The sequence below is a fragment of the Quercus lobata genome, chromosome 8 (assembly GCF_001633185.2).
Source record: "Quercus lobata isolate SW786 chromosome 8, ValleyOak3.0 Primary Assembly, whole genome shotgun sequence".
In the NCBI taxonomy this organism is placed as follows: Eukaryota; Viridiplantae; Streptophyta; class Magnoliopsida; order Fagales; family Fagaceae; genus Quercus; species Quercus lobata.
The window spans coordinates 18,212,739-18,235,426 of NC_044911.1; the positions used below are offsets into that span (position 1 = coordinate 18,212,739).

Consider the following 22,688-nt stretch of genomic DNA (forward strand, 5'->3'; position numbering starts at 1 on the left):
TAGGCAAATACAGCAGAGCTTAAGGCAGCAACATGTGCTCTACAGTTTTCTATTGACTTGGGATCCACAAAGGTAATTCTAGAAGGTGATTCCCTGCATATTATCACAGCATCGAACTCAACCAAGGATGACTGGGTGTCAATAGGTCACCTGGTTTCTGATGCACACTTGCAAACTAATCAGTTTGAACTTTGTAGCCTTAGTACTTAAAAAAAAAAAAAAACTTTGTAGCCTTAGTCATGTATTAAGATCAGCAAATAAAGTAGCTCAAAGTTCAGCCTGATATGCAATATTATTGAGGATATTGAGCTCTGGATAAAGGAGGTTCCTGCCTTCCTCAATGACCAGATAAGTGCTGACTTACAGTGATGTATGTCCTTATGATTTATAATACCTAACCTAATAGTATGGAATTTAAGCTATGTAAATTTTGGACACCAATTTGGATTAGGGTCATACAAAGATTTTGGTTTCAAAAAAGTAAAAAAATATCACAAGACATTAAAAGAGGGAGTGTACTGATTGACTGATCTTAGACTGTGCTTCATCTTTTGCCATGTACTGATTCAGCTCCTAGACAGGCATTGATCCTAAAAGATTGTTGATTTAGTTGAGTTTTGATTAATTCAAGATCAACCTGCTCTGTCTCTTGTGTTGAGTAAAAAAAATATTAATTTTAATCTTGAACTAAACTCATATAACATTTATTTATGGCAATAATCACATATCCACACTGTAGAAATGAGAAAGTTCTGCACTAGTAGTTTTGAGAATTATTTTACACCTGTAAACTTGTGATGAAATTAAATTTGATATCATTTAAAAGCATGAACTAAGTTGTATTTGAGGGAGGAATCGAGAGAACAGAAAGAAGGGACTAGAAAGAAAAGGAAAAGAAATGAAATAAATATAAATTCAATGACATTTAATCATCCAAAATATAGGCTGGTTATCAACACAAAAAGAATAGAGATGGCAGGAAAAGATCCTGATGACATTTTAGGGGATCACCCAAGATAGCTCAAGTGATCTACCCAATCTCCCCCTCCCCCGGGGAAAACAAATTGAAGATCAAAGATGCATAAGCACACTAGTTCCCAGATTATCAAACCACAGATATAAAACAAATTGATAATCATAGTTACAAAGGATATTGACAAGATGTGCACCAATTTTGTACATTGAGCACAAGATATATACTCCATTCCACAATAAAAATTACAAATTAGGTCTATTGGAAATATGATCTTTATAAAAAGCAACGTTTAAGAGAAGGGGAAGAGATAGTCGTCCATTAAGAAGGGGAACATAGAGAGGGAGTCTCTTAAGATTAGGACAACTGTCTATCTTGTTCGTTTCAAGAGAATCACAAAGTATGACTTTACTGCTATCACAGAGAAGGAGTCTCTCAAGAGCTTGGTAAATTTAATGCACATTTGATAAAATATCTTGTCAAAAGATTAGCCTACTAACGAAAGATTATTATTGATTAGACTGATAAATTACACTGAAGGAAATGTTTGTTGAGCAAAGCTAACAGCACTAACTGTACTAACACCAAGATAGGGTTACCAACTTTCCATATTGTGCACTAGTTATGGACCACGTTTATCCAGGGACAGAGGAATCCAATATATAACATTCTGCTATAAAATTTTAACTTAGATCTCTTGGAAATTATAATCTCTGCAAAAGCAAGCATCAAAGGATTAACTAGGACCATGATGTAAACACCAACACCATAAAAAATTCTTCTACTCTTCTCTACTGGTCACAGAAAAAAAAAAAATTACAGAGAATGATTGATGCATTGTACGTTCATTAAAACAAATTACACAGAGGATCATCATTACACAAGATTTTCCCACTTGGCTAAAGAGGAACACATGTTCATAACACAAAAGAGTTTAGACTATGTAATTAATTAAGAACACACACAGAGTTGCAATATTGAGACTGAAGTTCTCCTCGCTGGTACACCACGGATATATTCCATGTCAGCTTTGGCTTGGTGATACTGATATATCCTATATGAGGCGGAAACAGAAAAAGGAACCAATCATGAAAACAATTTACATGGATACTGAGGTTAAGCATATGCATTTGTAGTTTACTTACAGAGAGGCTGTGTTGAATATGCTCACTGCTCAGCACATCAACAAATCGTGCAAGCATTCGGGTTCTAGTCACTGGGTAATTAAAAGGGCATATAAGAGGAAAAAGGAAAACAAAATTAGAGAACAAATAGGTAAGCAACCAATTGGATTAATTTGCGTAATAGATAAATCACAAGAATTTAAGAGTGAAGATACCTGCTTACAGAAGACGAATACGACAAGGAGGTTGAACCAAAGGTTGAAGGGCATTCTTAGTGTCGGGGCAGTCCCACTCCAGAGAATTCTTAGTGTTGGAAGGTTGAACCAATTTGTATATCCTTCAACTCCCTTACGTGCTTCAAAGATGGAACATCGCACAGACTTCGAAAATCCTCACATGTTTTAAGATTTAGGAATTGCAAGTCTTCCGGTAGCACAAGGGACCCATGTCCTCTTCTTCTTAAATTGCACTCTTCTAACACTACACTTTTTTCTACGTCATCATATTTTATATAGGAGGCGAACCCATTCTCTGACTTTCCCACTTGAATTTTGTAACGTGCAAGTGCCCCTTTCTTTAAGGACCTTATAAAACTACAGAACTCGTACAAGTCATCAAAACGGACCCAAACATTCTCCAATTTCTTCAACCTTTCTATCTCCTCTCCTTTCACTGTTACTTTGTGAGAAAATCTAAGATACTGGAGACGTGAAAGTTTAGGTAAAATCCCAAGTGGCATGATTTTTAGGTCCTCTGCGTCCAGATCAAGGTATGTCAAGTTGACCAACATTTCTAAACCATCAGGTACTTCTTTAATTCCAGTTCTCCCAAGGTCTAACTTCCACAATGTTGTGAGCTTTGCTAACGAAGCCACATGTTTTAATTTTCTACACCATCTAAGCCTTAATGCGGTAAGATTCTCCAAGCTAAAGACTGAATTCGGCAAAGATTCAATACCAGTATCTGATAGATCAAGAACCTTGAGCCCATGCAAATGCTCAAACAAAGAATCTGGGACATTTTTTAATGAACGGTTACCTCGCAGCAACAAGGTTGACAAGTTAGGACACCTTGGTGATATATTAGAAGGGATTGTTGATATGTCCTTGTACATCAAAGAAGCCTTTACAAGATCCTCATTCCAATTACCTTCGTCTGAAAAATCCTCCCGTCCCAAGTGACCTACCATAAACTCAGGACTTGCAACCTGGAGCACCATGTCTCTTATCAAATCATGCATCTTCACAAACTTTTCCTGTGCATCAATTCCACCTTCTAATAAGGAGGCATTTTCAAGTCTTTTCAATATAGAATAGCCCCCACAAAACTCTAATTGCCTACTCTTTCTTCTTTCAAAAATTCCCTCATCAATCAAATGATCTATCAACTCTTCTTTGTCAATCATGAAGTCTTCGGGGTATAATGCACAATGTAAGAGACACTGTTTAAGTTTCTCTTCTTTCAATCGTACATAACTGAATTTAAGCACCGCACGCACCTTCTCCACTATATCGTCAAACCCCGTTAATGATGTACTCAACTGGTCCAATGCATCTGTCCACTGATACTCATAATCTAAGCCTTTGAAGCTTGCAGCTGTCACGACAATTGCAAGAGGCAACCGAGCACATGTTTGAAGAACCTCTTCCGCAATTGCTTTCAAATCTGGAGAATTAAAAACATCTTTTTCTATTTTATGCAAAAATAACTCTCGTGCCTCCTTTTCTGATAGCAACTCCATTTTGATATTCTTTTGACAACTCATTTTTTTACAAACATTAAGATCTCGAGTTGCCAACACTATTTTGCATTCATTTGCTGAAGTAGGCTCTGGAATTCCTACTTTCTCAAGAGCAAATGTTTCCCACAAATCATCTAGGATTAGCACATACCTCCTATCTTTCAATGCTGTGTATAACTCCGCTGCCCCTGTTATTTCATCCTCAAATTTTGGGAGTCCTAATTTCAACTTGCCGGCAATTTCATTTTGTAGGTTGATAATATCATTAGCCTTTGCTACAGTCACCCAAATTACACTTTCAAATCTGTTTGACTCATTTAATAAGAAATTATTAACTTCTTTCATGACAGTCGTTTTGCCAATGCCGCCCATGCCATAAACACCAATCTTTCTAACATTATTATCTAACAAGCATGCTATAATCTCTTTCTTTGTTCTTTGAGCAGTGCTTTCTCCCACTAAGGTCGATGGTGGCATCATGTGACCAATGCGTTCAGGTAGATCAAGAACCAAACCATCAGTGAAATCACCCGCTTGATAAAGTTCCTCCACCTCTTTTGTCTTCTTAAAAGCAAATTCTCCCTTCTGCATACGTGAGAGAAACATCCATCTGGCAGGTTCTTGTCCAATGTCTATGTCACCCTTAATTGTTTCCACATTTTGAAGCCAAGTTTCAACTTCGTCCTTTGGTTTTTTTCCTTGACGAAGTTTTGAATCCAATATTTTTTTTATGTCATTCTTCCGGCCTTCCAGTAATTCCCATTTTCTGTGCAGATTCTTCACATGTTGATCAGCCTCTCTGTAATAATTCCAATATTCGACTACTATTGTAGGAACAATGTTTCCAACAATCGAAGCTAATATCTCCATTGGAAAGACCCTGCATGATAGATGCACCCAAGATGTAGATCAGGCATATTGGCCATGTGTTGGGGGAAAAGAGAGAGAAGAATAACAAACAAACAAACAAAGAGGGGATGAATACATTTTAGTCCCCAACTTTTGATATGGAGTTAATATGTACCTCCAGATTTTGTTTCGTAGTTACTAATAGCTCTTTAATTCTTGACAGAGAAATTAACAGTCAAATAAGTAATATGGTTATAATTACATTTCTTTAAAGGTAAAATTTTAGAACAAAAAAAAAAAAGAACAACTGACATGGAAAAATATAAGGATGGAAGAAACAAGCCATGACACTGAAATTAGAAATTGATGATTTTGAACTCGGCAACAAACAAATCCAGGAATTATAAGTCATACTCTCATATGTACCACCAACGTTCACTACTCCTTTTTTTGTCTCTTGACCCATTGGAGTCAAACCCTATGAAGAATTTGATAGGAGGGAAGTATGGTACAGATTCCATAATTACATTATACAATTAATTCTAATGATTTCCTATAAGGGAGCACTTAAGTGTTGCAGTTTGTTCACAATTTAAATTGATTAGAGTTGTTATCAAAATTATTCATGACATTTTAATTACAGCTTTGATTTTGTAACTAACTTAAGATTAATTTGAATTGTTTCTAGAAATTTTCTTGACACTTACCCTCAAGTTGGAGCATGTACATTAAGAATGCCAACTTTTTAAGTGAAAATTGAAATTGATCTATGCCCAATGCCTTTGTGAATTTATCTGCACGTTGATGTTTAGAGGGGATATAGGTGGTTTCAATGTAACGTTGTTGTATTTTTCACAGAGGAGATGACATTTGAGGTAGATTATTATTTCCACGAAAATCTAGATTGGCTACAATCTGAATTTGCATGGTTGTTGCACAGTAAAGTTTCGTAGGCTTACAGTGAGGAAAGCCACTCGAGTCAACTCACAACAAGCCATGGGATGACTCTATATTTGGATTTGAAGAAAGAATGAGAAATAGTGGTTGTTTCTTGGTTTTCCAAGAAATGGGGCAGTCACCAGTATAAATGCCATAACTGGTGGTAGAATGGTGACTCATAGGAGAACTAGCCCACCTGAGTCACAATGAGATGATATTTCCACAATAAAATGCCTTGAGCTGGGGAACCTTTGAGGTAACAAAGATGAGTGGCAGTCACTGGCCGCATCAAGATGAGGTTTATGAGGTTTAGCCATGAATTGACTAAGAATATTGATAGCATAAATTATGTCAGGTCTAGCGATTGCTAAATACATAAGGTAGCCAATGAGTTGGCGATAAAGTGTTGGACCCTCAAGGAGCTGACCATCAATATTTGTCAATTTGGGATTATGCTCCATAGGAAAAGGGGAGAGTTGGTTGCTCACATACCCCCATCCTAAAGAATTTCCATTATGTATTTTCTTTGAGAGAACAACATACCATGTGAACAGCGAAGGACAATTATCCCCAAGAAGTATGTTAGAAGGCCCAATTCTTTGATATGAAATTGAGCATGTAGAAATTTTTGATAGACATTTGGTTTAACATGAGAATCATAGATTTTATTCCACGCAAGAAACTAAACTACAACATAACAGCTGCAAAGGAAAAAGTATATACCTGGTCTGAAAAGCATACACTTCTAGATAGACTCTGATTCAATGGAGGAGAAACACTCCAATTGAAGCAGAGATAATAAGAGGCCACAGACCGTTCTGCAAAATGTGCATGTGAGAAAAGCGAAGTTTGTAGTCAAAGAATCAATAACATCTAGAAGCATCACTTGTTACAAAACTGAATGATAGGTAAGGAGTCTAAGCAAGACACAAGTCGCACAATTGTGCCATGCGAAAAAAAGCTTAAGAAAACAAAAGTGGTAGCCTTTTTCTGTGTCTTTTAATTTCAATGCAAAATCTTGTGACAGTGCACAGCTACAGAATTAGCTTGGCATGCACTAGTCAATGAGGGTCCTCAAGTGTGGTTAGAGGAATACCCTCCTGGCCCCCAAACTCTTGTATAGTTTCCTGAATATTGTTTATGATATATCTGTCGTCTTTTACTCAAAATTTGGGTCCGTCTTGCAACTGGGTAAATATGATTTTTATGTCCAAATTGTCCTAAATATCTGCTTGTAGACATCATTCACCTCCATGGCAGTCAAAATCTTGGTACTGGCCTAAGAGCCACGGCATATGTGGGCATTGGATTAAATGGCATAGGCAATGGTTATAATTCAGAAAGAGAAATAAAAGTCAGGAGGACCAATTACCCTTAACCATAAGACATCAGTGACAGATGTCTTTTAAACTGTCAAGAACACACTTTGGCAGCGCAAAATGTGTCCAAATTGATCATATAATGCAAAGAAGCAAATTAAACAAACAAGTCTCAGAGTTTGATTGTTGTCATTCACGATTTTGATATGATATATCATAGAAGAACCTGAAAGTGGACACATAGCAATGAGATAAGAGCACGACAAACTCACTGCTGTCTTTCTAAGCCCAATGTGAAGTAGATAAAACTAACATACCAATATGAGAATATATGAAAAAGAGGGATAAAAGTTCCAATACAAGGAAAAACACATAGAAGTAAAAGAAAGAAAGCTTTTAAAGAAACAAATTGCCTCAGAAAGAAATAGTTCTCTCTGTTTGCTTTCAAATGGAAATGATTCATTTCACAGTAAAAATTTAATTTCTTCATAATCTAAAGATGTTCATGGTACCATAAGTTGACACTAAATCTTACTAGTTGCATACCCACGCTATGCGTGAAAATATATAATTACTTTGTAATCTATATATCTATATCTATATATCTATATATATCTAAAAGCTGAAGCGTAGTAATTATTGTTGCTACGCTCTCGTTGAGCCACATCAGCGGCCACATCATCCACTTATTTTCTATTTATTTTTTTTTCTCTTTTAAAACTTTTATTCTCCCTATTCTTAAAAATAAAATAAAAAAACACCTCTTCTTCTCCTTATTAGTCCACATTTACTGTTACACTTTCCCCAACCTTTCCACTTCCTCCAACCTTTCCCCTCCCTTTTTGCCTCTTCATCTCCCCACTACCCTTTATTTTACCGTTTCACTTCATCATTTTTATTTTCTTATATTTTGACTCTTCTTTTCCCCCATTTTATTTTTGTATAAATTCAATATCATTTCTCTCATTCAATCCATATTTTTCCTACGAAAAAACATTGTGAGTGCTCTCTCTCTCTCTCTCTCTCTCTCTCTCTCTCTCTCTCTCTCTCTCTCTCTCGGGGGATTTTTGTTCTTTCTTATAACTTTGATTAAGGTTGATGGTTTTTTTAAATATATGTTTTGGTATTGTATTTTTCAAATTTTACATCACAAAGTCTTCTCTCTCTCTTTTGTAGCTTTGGTTGAATTTTGGTTTGGGTTATTACTTAGTTTTTTTGGAAATAGGAATTTGCATTTATATAAAAACAATCTACATGGCTATGAGTTTGAATATGCTTATCAATTTTTTGAGTAATAAATTATTATAAAGTCTATTTTTTATTTCTTTGGTTTCATTTTAATTTTGGTTAAAATAACATTGTAATTTTGTGATGAATTTTTATTATATTGATAATCTCTTTATTCCTTAAGAGATGAGAAATTTGAATAATAAATTTGAAACTTATAAATTTTAGTTGCATATTAGGCATATATAACACTACAACAAAAATTAGAAGAAGACGGTTTACCTTAAAAAAAGTAGGTTTGCTAAATTCCACAATCAATGACAATTATGATACAAATTTGAATGAGCTTTTACCTTATCTTCCCTACAAAATCCCTTCCACTGGTTTTGCAATAGGCACAAAGGGTCAAGGTGCAAACACAGTTTATGGGCTTGCCATTTGACGTGGTGATATCTTAGAGAAAGATTGCAAGAGTTGTATTTGTTAATGTAACCAACGAAATTCAGTCACATTGTCCCAATAATAAAGGTGCAATAATATGGTACTATTACTGCACATTGAAGTATCATAATTTGGATTTCTTTGGCCAAATTGACCGTGACACATTGTTCTTCGCAAATACCCCAAAAAACATGAATACTAACCAATTGATTAGACAAAAGAAAGGAGAGTGGTTGGCCCAACTCGCAGGGCAAGCTTCTGTGAATGCACCAATGTTTTCAACCGGAGACTTCGATGTTGGAGACAATTACAAACCAAGGGTTAGTTCAATGCCCTAGAGACCTTTCAAGCTTAGACTGTATGAAGTACCTCAATGATTCAATTGGGTTTATTCCAAAATGTTGTGACTTGAGTAAAGGAGTGCAGATCTTTAGTGCGACTTGTGACCGAAGATTTGAGACTTTCTACCACAAAGTATAAATTTGGAAGTTGAAGTATCCTGACATCAATTCTACTATCAAAATGTAACATGTAATTGGAATATACTTTAAGTTTGAGGGTGATGAACTTTTCTACTTTAAGATTTGGTGATGAACTTTTGTCCTTTACAAGTTTTATCCAAACTAGTACACAATTGAATAAGATTTGCTATAGTTCCTTATTTTTATTTTTCACTAAGCATACCTTGTGCCATGTATGGGGAAAGAATCAACATAATATAATACTCTTTAGGTTGCATCCATTAGCTCAAATAGTAAAATCTCTTATATATATATATGTATGTATGTATATATTTATTTAAAAGCTGAAGTATAGCAATTATTGTTGCTACACTTCCGTTGAGCCACATTAGCGGCCATATCATCCACTTATTTTCTATTTATTTTTTTTCTCTTTTAAAACTTTTATTCTCCCTATTCTTTAAAAAAAAAAAAAAAAAAAAAAAAAAAACACCTCTTCTCTCTATTAGTCCACATTTACTGTTACACTTTCCCCAACCTTTCCACTTCCTCCAACCTTTCCCCTCCCTTTTTGCCTCTTCATCTCCCCACTACTCTCTACTTTATCGTTACACTTCATCATTTTTTCTTTCTTATATTTTTACTCTTCTTCTCCTCATTTTAATTTTTTGTATAAATTTGATATCATTTCTCCCATTCAATCCATATTTTTCCCATGAAAAAACTGTGAGTACTCTCTCTCTGTCTCTCTCTCTCTCTCTCTAGATTTTTGTTCTTTCTTATAACTTTGATTAAGTTTGATGGTTTTTTTTTTTTTTAAATACGTGTTATGGTATTGTGTTTTTTAAATTTCCCATCACAAAGTCCACTCTTTCTTTTGTAGGTTTGGTTGAATTTTGGTTTGGGTTAATACTAATTTTTTTTGGAAATAGAAATTTGAGTTTATATAAAAACAAAATCTACATGGCTATAAATTTGAATATGCCTACCATTTGTTTGAGTAATTTATTATAAAGTCTATCTTTTATTCCTTTGATTTCATTTTAATTTTGGTTAACATAAATTGTAATTTTGTGATAAGTTTTTATTATATTGATAATCTCCTTATTCTTTAAGAGATGAGAAATTTGAATAATAAATTTGAAACTTATAAAGTTTAGTTGTATATTAGGCAAATATAACACACTACAATAGAAGTTAGAAGAATATGATTCACCTTAAAAAAAATATTAATCAAACATACAAAAAATAATATTATGATATATTTGTAGAGATAAAAAATACTTGTAGAAATATATTTTTTAAAAATTTTAAAAATAGATAATACCTGAAGTAATTGTTACTTTTTATAAATTACACTTCATTACATAATATTTATATATTTCCACGCATCGCGTGGGTCTGCGACTAGTATATCTAAAAGTTAAAGCGTAACATTTATTTTTGTTACGTTCCTGTTAAGCCACTTCATCCACCATGTCAGCAACCACACTATTAGTCTTTTTCATATTAATTTTTACCTCTAATTTTTTTACAATATTAAATATAAAATAATATTGACTTTACAAATTCATTTTAAGTGGTTTTAACTTTCATATTTATCTACTTTAATTTTGATGTTATAACTAAATAATAAATCAATGGAAAATCAAAACAAAAATGTTGTCTATCTCTTGGGCGGTTTTAACTTGAAATATTATTTTGAAATTTATCTTCGTTTATTTTAACTCTTCTTATTCCCAACCTTTTATTATAGATTTGCCACTCTCTCCCATTCGTTGCATATTTTTCCAATACAAAAAAATGCTCTCTCTCTCTCTCTCTCTCTCAATTTTTTTCATTTTTTTTGTTGAATTTTATTTTTATTTTTCTTGCATCTCTACCTTAGACTGATGAATATTATTGATTAATTCATATATGTTCCTTGATGCAAGTATTTTTTTTTTTTTTATCATTTTCTTTACAACACTAAATACTTTTAATAAGTGGTGTTTGTTGTTGATCTTATTTAGCGAATATCATATTATAATATGCCAAATTTTGTGTTGTTTTCAGGTTTTAATTTAGTTGAAAAACAACAAAATAGTTTGGACAAACTAATGAGGAAAAGTTAGTGCAATTGAAGACAATGGTCTTTCTGCAGTTTACTTTCATTGTTTGTAAATATTTTGTTTAACAAATTAGTAGTGAATTATTATGTCTTTGTTATATGATGTTCTTTGATTCTTGAGTAATTGTTTTAAGTGTTTGTGAATATTTTGTATTGTTTTTCATTTTCCTTATCTTATTAGTGTATTCTTTGAGACTTTTAAGAAAACATATTCAATTTTGTGCTTAAAATTATTTATTTATCTATTGATTTTCTCATGTTGGATTAGAAGTAACATTAGATTAGGGCAACATTAACACAATACTTCTTCTTTAAAAAATGTTACACTATCCAATAATTCGTTAATGAATTCATATTTTAAACTCATCTTTTATGCATTATTTTAAATTACGAAAACTTGAATTTAAATAATTAATTGATGATATGAATATTGATATTTAATCATCTTAAAATTTTGCAAGCATGGAGAATGCACAAAGATAATATATCTAACTCGTTATTGAATTCGTATTTTAAAATTTTCATCGTTGGATATATGTTCTTAACATGCATACCAATATTCATGCCAATCGGTTGTTATTTATCATTGAATTCATAAACTCGTCTTTTATCCATTATTTTAAATTACAAAAACTTGAATTTAAACAATTAATTGATGACATGAATATTGATATTTAATCATCTTGAAATTTTGCAAACATGAAGAATGCACAAAGATAATATAATCTAATGATTGATTTATAAAAAATTCGCATTCAATTAAAAAATATTGAGTGTTGTAATATTGTTTAAAGTTACACCAGGTGTAACTTGAACCTAATCCATATATATATAATTTAGAATATAATTGGATTGGACTTTTCGGTTTTTGCATCCAATAATTTACTTGCCATAAAAATTAAAAAATTAGATAAAACACATAACACAAAATTTAACTCCAATTTAGAATCTAATTTGATTTAGAATGTTCAATTTTTACACCTAATAATTCTTTTGACATAAAAATTAAAAATTAGATGGGACACGTGGCGCAAAATTGGACTCTAATTTAAAATCTGTTGGGGGGACCACAATTTGACACTTTACAACCACTCTAAAAACAGGCCCGCAAAGTGTGATGTTGAAGGCCATAAAAGATTTGAGTGTGTCTTCCTCTTCACCAATTGGTTTTGAGGTAGAATGGTACAGCTCACGGTTTAACAAATGGAATCAAAGCTAAGGTCATGAGTTTGAGTTACGGGAGTGTCATTGTGAGAGAGGAATTGTTAGGGGATCACAGTTTGACTCAATCAACCACAATTAAAGGATTTATTATAATGGTGGATTGTGCATTCAAGGGATTTTTTTTTTTTAATCTATTTTGGCATTTGACAAAATTATTGATATGTACATATAATTATTTGCCACTTGGCATTATTTTTCCATATCATGTCAAATAGATGAAGAATGTTACATAAGATGACACGTGCCATTGTTTGACACATTAATTGCTACTAGACATGCGTCGCATCCACTAGCTATATGCTTTGGCATTCTTAATAAGAAGTACTCCCTCCATCTCACTTTTTTTTATCATCTATTCCATTTTGAGATGTCCCAAAATATTATCTTATTTCTAAAAATAAAAATCATTAATTTACTAATGTTTCTATTATACCCCTATTAATTTACTAATTCAATTTTTTGATAAAATTTTTCAAGGGTAGTTTTGAAAACTTATACATTTTTAAAAGGTAGACAAGACAATAAATGATGTTCCCTTAAAAAGTTTGACTTTTCAAATAGGACAAAAAAAGTGGGATGGAGGGAGTATTATTTATTATAATGTAATGAAGTTTTATGTTTTTTTTTTTTTTTAATTTTAAATTTTGCTATTTTTAATTTGTGGTTGAATCTGATTAGAAGTATATATATACACTTGTATATATAGTTGATAATTTAGCCGTGAGATTTTTTTTTGGAAAGAGGATTTTTCTTTTTTTAAGATGTGTGTAACTATCCCACTTGAAGTGTAGTACTATAGGGTATAGGACATGTATTATATAAAACTATTGTATATTAGATTTTTTTTTTTTTTTTTTTTGAGAAACTATTGTATATTAGATTAATTCACGGATTCGTTCATGTGTTTTAAATTATTTTCAAAAGTAAGTTACTATAAACAATTATAGGCTTTGCATATCTTTGTATTTGGAATAACAATATTTTTTTTTCATTCAAGGTTTGAAATCGTTAATGCGCAATAATGCTACATTTTTTTCTATGTTGTAAATTACTAACATCTCAATTCCTATCATAAATAGATCTCAATAAAACAATAGGTAAATTACTAACATCTCAATTCCTGTCATATACCGATAAAACAATAGTTATTAACATCATATTAATTTTTTGGACAAAATTTGGCTACAATTTTGTTTGTAGTCTAATACTACAACTCTACTTAATATCTTTTTATTGGATGACATTTTATTCTTTTATCCTCCATGCTTACAAAATTTCTAGAAAATGAAAGATCAATAGCTATGTTATGAATTAAATGCTTTTTTTTTTAATGGTTCGAATGGTAAATAACATCTAATTGGCATGAAATATGACATGTGTGTTAATAATATAAAAAAAACATGCAATCTAATAGTTAGATTTTCAAAATATGTATCCACAAAATAAACTACTCTTTTTGGTGTAATTATTTGTCCTTACTCATTCTAAAGATTGATAATTTTTTTTAGTGGGAATTGTAGCCTTAGGCTATAACCAAGTTTGTAGTCAAATTGGGTCCTAATTTTTTTCTTCTTTGGCCACAGCTTGAAACCCCCTAACTCCTCTCTCATTTTCCATTGCCAAAAAAATTCAGTAACAAATTAAAAATAAATAAATAAATCAACTCACTAAATCAAACTTTGCAACCAAAACAGAAGAAAAAAAATAGAGAATATTTGATTGACCATTCCATATTTCCATTGTGCTAGGGTGGCAAAATTGGACATGACCCGCGAACTTGACTTGACACGAAATTAATAAGTTATGCGTTGAGGCTTAATAGGTTTGTATCATATTCGGATTAACATGATTGACCCATTTAATAAACGGGTTGGGTTAGTGTCCATCACATGGAACCCGTTTAACATGTTTGACTTGTTTAATTAAATGACATTTTACCAATATACCATTCAAACCCTAAGTATATAAACTTATTAGTTGTTGTGATTTATTTTCTTTAATATATTATGATTGATTATTTATGATATTGAGATATGTTTTAGTTTTGAATAATTATTTGTGATACAGTTACTTGTTAGTGCTGAATTTTATACTAAAAATATTTATTTGTTTGGTTTTCATAATTCATATCAATTTGGTTAATAATAAAATTAGTTTTTTTTTTTCACTTTGATAAAATTTAATAAATAGGTCGACACAACTGATCCATTTAATAAATGGGATGTGTTAGGGTTGAGGAATCATGATCCGTTTAATAAACATGATGGGTTAGGGTTGACCCATATAGTCGAATACTTATAAGTCCACACGACATGAACCCAACACGCGAACACAAATTACCACCCCTACATTGTGCTGAATGGGAAAGTAAGTACAACCCAATTTAGAACCCAATACCCCAATTCCACTCTTACATTTTCTCACAACCTAATAAGCCCACTTAAAACAAAACGACAAAAAAAAAAAAAAAAATCAAATCAAATCAAATCACTTAGCACTCTTGATAAAAGGAGTACCTATCAATTTATATGCCAAAGGCTCCTTACTTCTCTTAGCATATACTCCATTCCAATAACAAAGTGGGTTAGGTTTAGAGGGTATCGAATTTGAAAACTAAGCTAAGGTTTGATTTTAAAGGAAAAATGAATTGAAGTTGTGGGTAATGGTTGGAACTTGGAAGTTGTAAAGTGGCTAACTTCCTAATAATCAATTTTTTTAGAAAGGTACATAATTAGATAATAATTTGACGTAACTGATTCTCAAAAAAAAGAAAAAAAATTGATTTAATTTTTTTTTCCCATACAAGATAGAAATTCTATTCTAACCTAATTTAAGTGTATATGTATGTGAAGTTCTCTTTTGGAGACTTGAACTCTGGCCCTTGCCCCCTACACTCCACAAGTACTTATACTTGTGGAGTGATCATCACACCAATGGCATGTGGTGGTGGTGATCATCACACCAATGACCATGTAATGTAATGACACTATATATTTTTGATAGTTTTTTGTTTAATTAGTAGTTGTTTAATAGCCATTCTCTCTTGTATAGGGGTTCAAGTTTCCACGAGGGAGTTTCACACATACATACACTTAAATTAGACTAGAGGAAAAATTCTATCTTGCATAATAAAAAAATAGCCATTCCCTTGTTTTGGAAGTTTCCCCCCCTTAAATTATTGGGTAGCCAACGGGCATGTATGACATTTAAAGGTCATATCATACGTGTATAAATTTTTGGAGAAATTTTTTTAGAATCATTTTTGGGGAATCATTTAAGTCTCATATTTAATTGTATAAATTTAAAATATGGTAATAATAATATAATTAACATTTGTAATCGAAAATAAAAGTGCCATTTAATTATGATATATATTTTTTGTTATATTTATCTTCTTCACCTCAAACCTCAAATGAAGGAAAAATCTTTTTATTTATTTATTAATTTTGATAATTATTAGATGTTTTCACATATGAATGTTATAGGTTTTGACAAAAGGGACACATATTACTGATTTGTGTATCCACCATATATTTAGAAAAGGGTTAAGGGGCGCTTTATGATAGGAGAAAGGGGGTGTGGTTGGTGTGTCAGTAAGTCAGTAGAACCCAGAAGAAGGGGGGACAACCACCAAATTCACATTAGAAATCGCCGACATGAACACTAAAAAATTTTGAATTGCGTAAAGAAACAAATTAAAACGAGCTAATTCAATTCTCGGAGCTGAGGTAAAGCAAATCTTTTCCCATTGTTTTCGTTTTGCAGCAAAAATTTCGGTTTTTTGGACAACAAAATTCAGCTGTTTTGCGTAAATGTTACTGCCATCTTATTCTCTCTCTCAATCTAGAGATAGTTGTAAATGTACTAAATGAGGTAGAGGGGAAAAACAAGCATTAATTAGAAAAAATGAGGTGGAAAGCAAATAAGAAGTATTTTTACTTATTAAAGAAAATATTATAATAATGAGTATTTAACAATGGATTCTCCTGAAAAAAATAGGACGACATGGATATAGTATCTTTTAACCGGGAAAGGTTTTGCTTCATATTGCTGCATAATAAACTATGTGGTAGCAAAAAGAAAACACGTGTCTAAGGGTTATGTGCAATGCACATGATTAGATGGACCCTTAGGCACTTGTCACTTTTTTCTTGCTGTCACATAACCCACTATGCAACAATTGTTGCATACTTGTATACATTAAAACTTTTCCTTTTTTAACCATTTGGATTTCTTTACTTTAACTTAATCTAAGTGTATGTGTATAAAACTCCCTCTTAAAAACTTGAATTCCGACCCTTGCCCCTCTACCCCACAAGTACTTATATTTGTGGAGTGACTATCACGCCAAATGTGTACATCAAATTATATTATTATGTATTTAGTTATATGTATTGGTGCCTAGCATATTTGGTCACCCACCACACTCGTCTAAAACCGATCTGAGCATTGCCCGAACCAATGCCTATGGTAGTCAACGCTAGGTGATCTCCTCCAAAACTCGACAAGAGCGGGTCGAGTGGTAGGTGTTCCCTCTAAAACCCGATTTAAACCAACCCAACTGATCCTCCATGCAAAGATCTTAGTAATCTCGTCGGATCCTCCATCTCCGCCAAAAATTTGACCTAAAATCACATCATCATTCAAGATTCCACCTAGATTCGGAGAAAATACAACCATCTTTGGCAAGATCTAGTAGAGATCTTACGATCTCTAGCGAGATTTGGTGGAGATCTCATGATCTCCACCCAGATCTTGTAGAAATCCCACAATCTTGCCGAAGATCTTAAGGAAATTTGAAAGTTTCGATGAGATCCTTCTAGCACCTCTGCCTTCTCGATTCCAACCAAAACCGACTCGACTAGTGCAAAGCTCGACTCAAATAGATTTGATCACTATTTTGGTAGACGACAGGTCCTTTGATCTGCCACCCAAAGGAGTTGGATTGGTTCTGGGTTGGGTATAAACCTGACCCGTGGATAGGGGTGTGCATGGGTCGAGTTAGGCCGGGTTGAGATGATTTTTTGACACAACCCACCATGGTGGGTCAAAAAAAATTCAACCCAACCCAACCCACATGGGTCGGGTTGGATTGGGTTAAATCTATGGGTTTGAAAAATTATTATTATTATTAAATTGAGTAGAAAAAAATATAAATATTAATATATTTAAAAAAACCCAAAGATTAGTACCAATTTAACTCCTTAAAGGCAAACAACACTAATGACTAAACAACAATAGTAATTTATTAGGGTTTGTGTGAACTAATTGGTTTTTATATAGGATAGGAAGAGTTAGTTATTTTAAAAATTTTATTAATTATATAATATATTTGATATATTTATATTAAATATATGGGTGGGTCAGATTGGGTTTGGCGGGTTTTAAATTTTATGACCCAAACCCAACCCAACCCGCTATCAAAAATATTTTTGTTACCCAACCCAACCCACCAAGGCCTAAATACCGACCCAACCCAGTGGGTTGGGTTGGGTCGGGTCGGTTTTGGCGAGTTGGCTACACACCCCAACCCATGGACAACCCCAGTTATGTGTATTATATTATTATGGCTTTTCGATTCAATATTATATTATTATGTATTTAGTTATACATATAAAATATCTTTGAAGAGTAGATTTAATTATGTTAGTGTCTATAATTAATTTCTTCTGTGTAATACTAATTGATAGGACCTCATTGGTAAGTGCTACAAGATCTCATACATTGGAACCCATGGTTATGGACCCGAATCTATTAGCATTAGTATGAAACATTTTCTTTTCCAAGTGAAACCCCCTAGTATATGAAAGAGTGAAAAAATGCTTTCGTTGTTGTGGAGTAAGAAGCTTTCGTATCTTAATGCATGTATTTAATTTATTCGAATCTATTAGAGTGGGATCTACTTTTTGGGGAATATGAGTTGAAATTCATAACAAGAATATTTCTAGTGGAATGTCTTTCACAATCCTTGGAGAGATAGTTCACTAATAGACAGAGGGATAAGTAATTCAACTCATTCTGTTAAATCAATTGGTAAAAAATTTTGTCGTCAAACAAAAGTTATGAGGATTTATAAAAAATAAAATAAAATAATGAGATTTAATCCTGTTTACATAAAAAATTAATTGATATCTTAACATAAAAATAAAGAATAATCATTTCGGAACAAATACCATATTCAATTAGCTGTAGTCATAGGTGCAATAATATTTAAAATCTATGTAAAATAATAATAATTTTTTTAAAAAAATCTTTCCGATTCCAACAGTATCCATGGCATTCAAAAACTTGGTAACCGCCAAAGGCAAAAGAGCGAAGGCATATCTGGGCCTTGGATTAGTGGCCGAGACGATAAAAAAAACTATTCAGAAAGAGATATAAAAGCCAAGAGAATGGAGTACCTTTGTACTATAAGCAAATCAGTGAGCTACAGAAGAGTCTTCTAAACTGCGGAGAACACACTTCGGCCGAGACGATGGCTACTATATATTCAGAAACAATCACACTTTGGGAGCACAAACCACTGGTGATCATATGACGCAAATAAAGAAACAAATCAAATAGACAAAGCTACAGAGTTTGATAGTTCTCTCCCTTATTGACGACCTGGATCAGATATATTGTAGAAGAACCTGAAAGCGAAGGACATATAGCAAGTCAGCATCGCAATTAGAGAACGACAAGCTCATAGGTGTCTTTTTAAGCCCAATATGAACAAAGATACGAATATGAGAAAGTTGTATGTAAGGGAGAATAAATTACTACTTTAAAAGGAAAATCACGTGGGAAAGAAAGATATAATTGGCTTTAAAAGAAACAAATAAATAGCCGTAGAAAGAAATGGTAGAGTTCCTCCTAAAATACTTAAATATTTTTTTTAAATAAAATTTTTTTATAAACATCGAAAAAAAAAAAAAAACAAAACAGAAATTCAGTCGCAGAATCCAGACAAAGATCTTACCAGTCCTCTGTCTCTCAAAAAGAAAGCCAAATCTACAAATTAGCAACAACTGTTTAGAAATTAGAGGATAAGTTTAGATACATATATAGATTGATTGGCTGTTGTCATGCTAGCTAGCTGTTGCTCAAAGTAACTTGATAACATACAAGAAAAAATCTAGATGATAAAGAAAACACACAGATCAAGCTAAGAAGATAACAACAAAGCAACACTTCTTGAGAAATATAAAAACAAGCGAAGGTATCAATATAGCATAAGTGAAGAAGGGTAAGAGCATTCACAACAAATGTGCCAAATGCCAAATATTTGACACATTTGGCACACCAAATACCAAAAAATCCCCTTTATGAGATGTTCCAAATCTCATAATTTTTACCACATGTGAACAGTACCGTTCCATTTTGGAATGGTACAGACAAGAATGCTAAAAAAAAAAAAGTTTTTTATTCATTTCTCTCTCATCCTTTTTGATTTTCTCTCTTCTCTCTCTTTCTTGGTGTTTGGTGGGAGGAGTTAATATATTATTTTAATGTGTAGTAAATATTATTCTAGTGTATAAAATTGAATGATAAAACATCTGATAAATGAGATGTTGTAAAATGATATGGTAAAATAATAAAGTAGGCTTTTGATGTGTCAAAATGACATTTTTTATGGAACATCTGCTGTGGATGCTCTTATTCTTAAGGATGGTATTGCTTTTATTTTATTCAAGCAATTATTCAACATTAATCATGCAAAGGGAATCTTTATCTAAGAGCTGCTAAAAAAAAAAAAAAAAAACTTTTTTCCAACTTAAAAAGCTATTTTGTTTATTTTAACCTTTTACTTTACTATACATGTAATATCAGATATTTTTTTTTATCAATTTATTTAAATATTATTTATTTATTTACTTTTTTACTACTTAAGTCTACCTCTTTAACTTTCATTTAAATAATATTTTCTGGTGTTTAGTAGTAAAGTGCCATAAATAATTTGAGTTTTGACACATTTGATGCAGTGTGTTTTTTAGTATTTTTGGTGCTAAAATATGTGAATGCACCGGAACAAGATTACACGGTAATGGTTGGTAGAACCGTAGAATTGAAATAACATGAGATTTTCCATCTTTTTTTTACTCATATCTTCTATTGATTCCCTATTTCTGTCCTATGAGCTGTGTTCCATTTCATGTACTACTAATAATAAAATGACAACGGGCTTCTTTCTAATTTTTCTTTTATCAACATTAGGTGAGATAACGTCCATGTTTCATCCAAAGATAACGTTGGTAAACTGTGTAAACTCTCACTCAAGTGACTTTTTGTTTAGATCAATTTTTTTTTTTCCTAGCTTCTTATTGTAGTTAATATGTCAACCATCTCTCAAACAAAAAAGAGAATTCCCTTCTGCAATTTTATATAGCCTAATTTAAGGATTCCATTCACGCAAATGTTATGAACTCAAATGCATCTGGGGTCAAATGCTTATTAAATAATATCTTACACCTTCCAGAATTAATTAGTGAAAGGAGAAGGGGATTACCTGCATCTGGAATCTGGGCAGCTTGTAAGGAAGGGGTGTAGTGTTTAACAAAGGATTAAAATGTTCAATTTCCAATTGGGAAGCTGTGAGTGTTTGGGATGATTTCTGGTTGGCTTCAGGCCCTCTTAGGAAACAAATTGAAGTCCCTCTAATGGATGGGGAAGGGAACATCTCTGTTAAGGATTTCCTTTCTAATGATATTGGGATTTCCTTTTTTTTGCCGGTTTATATCATACAGGAAATTAAAGGGATTCTCCTTGCTTCAAATCCTTGCAGGAAGATTTACACGTATGGGATTTTTCTGAGGATGGAAATCTCTCTCAAATCGGCCTATGGAAATTTCAAATCCATAGGTGTGATAATTTATTAAATCTATGTAATAATAATAATAAAATTTGAAAAAATAACGACATGTTTGATAACGTTTTTTTAGTAAATTTTTTGAATATATGTGGATGAAAAATGTATAAAAATACATATAATATTATTTAAAAATTGAAAACTGTTATTAAAATGTCATAGTATACTGTCCCTAAATCTTTCCAATTTCAACCGTATACATGGCATTCAAAAACTTGGTAACCGCCTAAGGCAAAAGAGCGAAGGCATATTTGGGCCTTGAATAAGTGGCCGAGACGATAAAAACTATTCAGAAAGAGATATAAAAGCGAAGAGAATGGGGGTACCTTTATACTATCTATAAGCAAATCAGTGAGCTACAGAAGAGTCTTTTAAAATGCGGAGAACACATGCACTTCGGCCGAGTCGACGGCACTATTCAGCAACAATCACACTTCGGGAGCACAAAACACTGGTGATCATATGACGCAAATAAAGAAACAAATCAAACAGACAAAGCCTCAGAGTTCGATAGTTCTCTATCATTCACGACCTTGATCAGATATATTGTAGAATAACCTGAAAGCGAAGGACATATAGCTAGTTAGCAACGCAATTAGAGAACGACAAGCTCCTGGGTGTCTTTTAAAGCCCAATATGAACAAAGATACGAATATGGGAAAGTTGTATTGTATGAAAGGGATAATAAATTACTACTTTAAAAGGAAAATCACGTGGAAGAGAAAGATAACTAGCTTTAAAAGAAACAAATAAATAGCCGTAGAAAGAAATGGTAGAGTTCCTCCCAAAATACTAAAAATCTTTCTTTTTTAGTTAAAAAAAAAAAAACATAAATTCAGACGCACAATCCAGTCAAAGATCTTACCAGTCCTCTATCTCTCTCTCGAAAAGAAAGCCAAATCTACAAATTAGCAACAACTGTTTAGAAATTAAAGGATAACTTTAGATACATATATAGATTGATTGGCTGTTAGACATGCTGTTGCTCCAAGTAACTTGATAACATACAAGAAGAAATCTAGATGAAAACGAAAACACACAGATCAAGCTAAGAAGATAACAACAAAGCAACCCTTCTTGCTAAATGCTAATCTTTTGGAAGAAATTAGAGTAAAAGTAATAATGTAGCATAATAATTGAAGAAGATGAGGAAGGAATCACGTGGACTTGCTTTTCGGTTCCATTCGCAGCTGGACAAGGATACAAGGAGATATTATCATTGTGGGGTAACGTTTTTTTTTGGTGAAGTGGCTTTGTAGTCTGTATAGGTCACAAAGTGAATTGATTGCTTTTGTTTTATGTAGAGTAACTATTCAACATTAATCATGCAAAGGCAATCCTTATCCAACAAGCTGAACAATATTACTCATTTACATGATAATGGTAGAATTTTTTTTTTTTTTTTCGTTCCCAATTTCCTCAACGTACCACT

General features: G+C 32.5%; 1 protein-coding gene and 1 long non-coding RNA gene across 2 annotated transcripts; both read right to left on the reverse strand.

Moving 5' to 3' along the window:
• Nucleotides 1–1,848: 1,848 nt before the first annotated feature.
• Nucleotides 1,849–2,401, reverse strand: LOC115954532. Its single transcript, XR_004083920.1, has 3 exons — nt 2,313–2,401; nt 2,119–2,189; nt 1,849–2,027 (listed from the first exon to the last, which is right to left on the reverse strand). It is a non-coding gene; the product is annotated as an uncharacterized LOC115954532 (long non-coding RNA).
• On the reverse strand, nt 2,402–22,570 carry LOC115956538 (disease resistance protein SUMM2-like). Its single transcript, XM_031074883.1, has 6 exons — nt 22,122–22,570; nt 21,583–21,814; nt 19,370–19,418; nt 18,810–19,040; nt 6,350–6,444; nt 2,402–4,718 (listed from the first exon to the last, which is right to left on the reverse strand). Exon 6 carries the CDS (start codon nt 4,706–4,708, stop codon nt 2,402–2,404), a length of 2,307 nt encoding a protein of 768 aa, XP_030930743.1. The 5' UTR covers nt 4,709–4,718; nt 6,350–6,444; nt 18,810–19,040; nt 19,370–19,418; nt 21,583–21,814; nt 22,122–22,570.
• Nucleotides 22,571–22,688: the final 118 nt, after the last annotated feature.